This window comes from Chlorella variabilis, assembly GCF_000147415.1.
Source record: "Chlorella variabilis unplaced genomic scaffold CHLNCscaffold_7, whole genome shotgun sequence".
NCBI lineage: Eukaryota > Viridiplantae > Chlorophyta > Trebouxiophyceae > Chlorellales > Chlorellaceae > Chlorella > Chlorella variabilis.
This window is the reverse complement of record NW_005435081.1, coordinates 1,223,485-1,227,726: the sequence shown is the minus strand read 5'-3', so window position 1 is coordinate 1,227,726 and position 4,242 is coordinate 1,223,485. Positions and strand designations below refer to the sequence as shown.

Genomic DNA, 4,242 nt, shown 5'->3' with positions numbered 1-4,242 from the left:
CCGGCCAGGGGGGCCACGGCGGCCGGCGTGGCATGCGGGAGGCACCCGGCAGCCTGCCTCCCCAAGCCCAGCCCGCCGTGCCCCGCCCCCTTGGAAACCATGCATGAAACCGACACAGCCACACCACACACACACAAACACACACACTCCCTCTCTTGCTCGACACACACGCCAACACGCTCCCCCACCTTGTCTGCCACCAGGTATGCCGAGTAGAAGCCGACGCCAAACTGGCCGATCATGGAGATGTCTGCGCCCGCCGACAGCGCCTCCATGAAGGCCTTGGTGCCGGAGCGGGCGATGGTGCCCAGGTTGTTCACCAGGTCGGCCTGGGGAGGGGGAGGGCGAGGGAAGGAGAGAACGACAGTGAGGGAGGAGAGAGGTATGAGGAGAGGTGCGAGAAAGTGACAGAGAGGAAGGGGGGCTGGCGCAGCAGGAGCGGACAGGGAGGGGAGCCGGACCCGCGGCACCGTGCTGGGGGGGCAGCCCACTCAGCACGCAACACACACACACACACACACACACACAACACCACAAACACACGCACCACATATACACACACACACATACCACACCACACACGCCACAGCAGGCGCAGGCGCCCACCTTGGTCATGCCGATGCCCGAGTCGGTGATGGTGAGGGTGTTGTTGGTCTTGTCGGGCACGATGTGGATGTAGAGCTCCGGGTTGGAGTCCAGCTGGGTCTTGTCGGTCAGGCTCTGGTACCTGCGGGCAGGGCATGGGTGTGCGCAGCGAGCGGGGTGAGCGGGGTGAGCGTTTGGGGGGTTGGCGGCGTGTGGTGGCGCGGCTGGGAGGCGGTACTGTGGGGCGGGAGCGGGAGGAGGAAAGAGTGTGGCGGGGAAGGGAGGCCCGGGTGGGCAGGCGGGGGCCGATGCGCTGAGGCTGGGGCAGGCAGGCGCAGCCAATGCGCGGGCCGGCCCGGCGCCAGGCGCCAGTGCAGGTGGTATCTAACCGCGAAACATGCCTGCCCGGCCCCGCGCCGCCGCTACGGCCCCCCCTCCCGCACCTGATCTTGTCCAGGGCATCGCTGGAGTTGGAGATCAGCTCGCGCAGGAAGATCTCCTTGTTGGAGTAGACTGCGGAGGGGAGGAGGGGGTGGGGGTGGAGAGGAGAGGAGAGGAGAGGGGGTGCCAAAGTCAGCAGAAAAGTTGAGGGCTGAGGGCTGGGAGTTGGGTGAAAGCTTGCCGGCCTGGCAGGCAGGCAGGCAGGCTGGGTGGCAGGGCGAGAGAGGCGGCGGGCGCAGCTGCGCCACTCACAGGTGTTGATGATCAGCGACAGGAGCTGGTTGATGTCTGCGCCAGGCGGGGAAGGGCGGGGCAGGGGGGGTTCTGATCAGTATATGCGTGGGAGCAGAGGGCGCAGTTGCCGCGCAGGCGGGCAGGCCTGCTTTCGGTTTCACGCGCAGGGGCGCAGGCGCAGGCACGCACCAGACTGGAATGCATAGGTCTGGGCTCGGGAAGGGGAGGGGGACGGGAGGCGTGCACAGCAAGGGAAGCATGGAGGTGTCAGTCGCCGTCGGTCGAGGCACGAGGGAGTGGATCAGAGCAGCAGGGTGATGCAATGGACCGTCTGGCCACCAAAACTGGCCGGCCATCCCAGGCGCGCGCTCACCTCGACCTCGCCCGCCATCTTGTCTCTAGTCCTGCAGCAGGAGGGCGCACGTGGCGTGGGTTTGGGACTGGCGGGAAAGTTGGAGGCAGCGCCCAGGGGCAGCTAGGAGCACTGTAGGTTCAATTCTAGGCATCCCATGGAAGCAAAAAAGGGCTCCTGGGCCAGGGAAGGGCTGCGCGGGCCAGGCTGGCAACTCTAGGGCAGAAGGCGAAGGGACGGCGTTCCGGAGACGGCGGCAACCGCTGGCGGCGGCGGCAGCAGGGCCGAGTCCGGCGCACAGCCACTCTGCGTGCCCACCGCCACGCCCCACGGGTTCGGGAAGCGTGGTGGGGCGGGCATCAGGCGCCCAAGGCCGCTGATCGCTCAGTGCCGTGGTCAGCATTTGCTGATGGCGCCAGCACCTCTGGCGCTGTCCCAGCACCGCCTGCCATTCTGGATTGGCAGGGTAACCAACCCTGGTTCCTGCTCACCTCTGACGGTGTGGCCAACTGGCTGATTGTCTGAATGTGGGATGCGGCCTGCCTGCGGGCGTTCGCTGATGAAACAGGAGCAGGAGAATGCGAGCAGACAGGAGACTGCGCAGCAATGAGGCTCGCCCGCGGCACCCGCCCCCCTTCGGTTCTTCTTCGAGAACTCTCTTCCTTTCCTCCTGCTGCTGGAATGGCGGCGCGCCAATTCGAGGGCTTCCAGAGCCCTGGGGCCGGTGCCGCAGTGCTCCATTCCGCCTACAGATCACATTTCGCAGTTTGCAGCTGCTGGACTGCATATCGGCCACCACTCTGAGGCCGCCATCACTGTGCGGCCACCCGCCGCCGCCTCCCCCGCACTTCCAGCTGTGTGGTGCAGCATGCTGGTAGCCTGGCATTACCAGATCGCTCCGCATGGCAAATGAAATAAGATGCAACACATACGCGCAGCTTGCAAATCAGCATCCTGCCAGGAGACTGCCGCCGCCGCCCGTGCCGCTAGCCGAGCGCCGCGGTGAGCGCCTGGAAGAAGGCGGCGAGGGCGAAGAAGGAGATGAGGCCCATGGTGGCGGGCCAGGCCTTGGCGCCCGGCCAGTCGACGGGGTTGTAGGGCGTGGCCTGGACCCGCTTCAGCATGACGGTCATCATGGCCGCCGCAACCAGCGCGCCCACCGCGCACCCCGCCGACCCGACAAAGCCGGGCTGCTGCACCATGGCCACCGCCTGCAGGAGAGGGGCGGGCACAGGGAGGGGGCGAGGGCAGATTCAGTATGTGAGTTCAGGGTTCAATTAATGCCGTAAAGCTGAGCTTCACATGGCAGCAGCTGCAGCAATTTCACACGCGGCGCCGCCGTGCCGTGGACAGCGCACCCCTAGCGTGCCCGCCACTCCAGTCAGCGTCTCCGCCAGCGTGGGCCGCCCCGGGGTGCTGGCATCCGTGGAGAGGCCAGTGAAGGCAGCCTCGCCACCCAGCACCGCCACTGCGTGGAGCACAAACAGTGTTGTTTGAGAAGGTAGCGGAACGGTGGCATGCATGCATGGCATGATGAGCGGCAACTCAACAGCGCCTGCCTGCAGCATCTCCCAGCAGCATCGCGCTGGCGCTGTCTAACACATTTAACGCACCATAGGCCACTGCTTGCTGCGTGACAGCTGTGATGGTGGTGCCGTCGAGCGAGGCGACGGGCGCCGCCATGCGCCGCCGCCCGCCGCAGGCGGCACGCCGCTGTGCAGGCCGCAGGGCCGACCTGCTGCTGCTGCTTCCCAGGACTATGCTGCTGCTGCAGATGCTGCACGCCATACTGCTCGGTGGTGCGAGGGACGTGAGTGGGTTTGCGTGGGGCGGGCGATTGCCGGCGCACTAGGGCCTGGAAGGCGGGACAGTAGCAATGTGATAAGCCAATCAACCGGATAGGCCTTGTTATCACTCCCTCGTTTCTTTTCCTGCTGGGCCGTGCTGAGAACCTCCACTCCATTGGGGCGAGAGGTACAGAGGCTTATTGATCTCGTCGTCAATCGCAGGTCATCTATCATGGCCCTGTTGCGCACTGGTGCCCTGCGCGGCCTGTGCACCGCCCTGGCGCCCCTCCGCAGCCTCTCCAGCCTCGCGGGAGAGGCGGAGGACTTCACACGCTTGCCCGTCATTGATATAGCCCCGCTTGTCAACCCCACAGCGGTAGGGTTCCAGCGCTGGCGCCGCTGCCGCCACCGCCACCGTCGCTTGCTCTTACCTGTGCCCTCGCCACGCTGCTGCAGAGCGTTGAAGACAAGCAGGCGGTGGGCAGCGCGCTGCACAATGCCTGCCTCAACGTCGGCTTCTTCTATGCCAAAGGCCACGGCCTGCAGGCGGGGCTGGCGGAGGGCGTGATGGCGCAGGCGCGGCGCTGGTTTGGGCTGCCGGTAAGCCGGCAGCAGACCGCTGCTTTGCACAACACGCCATGCCGCTTGCAGCGCTGCTGCCCGTCACTGGCGCAGGCGAGGCCGTCTCAGGCCTGCCGCGCTCACTTGGTTGTGCTCCATGCCGCTGCGCCGCTGCTGCGCCGCACGGGTCGCAGGAGGAGGAGAAGCGACGCATCGCGCTGTCGCCTGCCTCCCACTACCGCGGCTGGCAGCGCCTCGGCTCCAACGTCACGCAGGGCAGGC

At 66.5% G+C, this 4,242-nt stretch overlaps 2 protein-coding genes across 2 annotated transcripts in view; one reads left to right on the top strand and one right to left on the bottom strand.

Annotated features, from left to right (window-relative positions):
• The window catches only part of CHLNCDRAFT_57527 (hypothetical protein), a gene marked incomplete at its 5' end in the record, with an annotated part of 8,309 nt that extends 5,495 nt beyond the window's left edge, over positions 1 to 2,814 (bottom strand). Inside the window, 7 exons of the mRNA XM_005848670.1 lie at positions 189 to 329; positions 607 to 727; positions 1,029 to 1,098; positions 1,279 to 1,314; positions 1,450 to 1,468; positions 1,634 to 1,664; positions 2,780 to 2,814. Of these exons, the coding sequence (XP_005848732.1) occupies positions 189 to 329; positions 607 to 727; positions 1,029 to 1,098; positions 1,279 to 1,314; positions 1,450 to 1,468; positions 1,634 to 1,664; positions 2,780 to 2,814 (453 nt within the window). The remainder of the gene's footprint in view (positions 1 to 188; positions 330 to 606; positions 728 to 1,028; positions 1,099 to 1,278; positions 1,315 to 1,449; positions 1,469 to 1,633; positions 1,665 to 2,779) is intronic.
• A 1,074-nt stretch (positions 2,815 to 3,888) lies between these two features.
• CHLNCDRAFT_22157 (hypothetical protein) overlaps positions 3,889 to 4,242 on the top strand; it is a gene marked incomplete at both ends in the record, with an annotated part of 1,936 nt that continues 1,582 nt past the window's right edge. Inside the window, 2 exons of the mRNA XM_005848878.1 lie at positions 3,889 to 3,999; positions 4,155 to 4,226. Coding sequence (XP_005848940.1) covers positions 3,889 to 3,999; positions 4,155 to 4,226 — 183 coding nt within the window. The remainder of the gene's footprint in view (positions 4,000 to 4,154; positions 4,227 to 4,242) is intronic.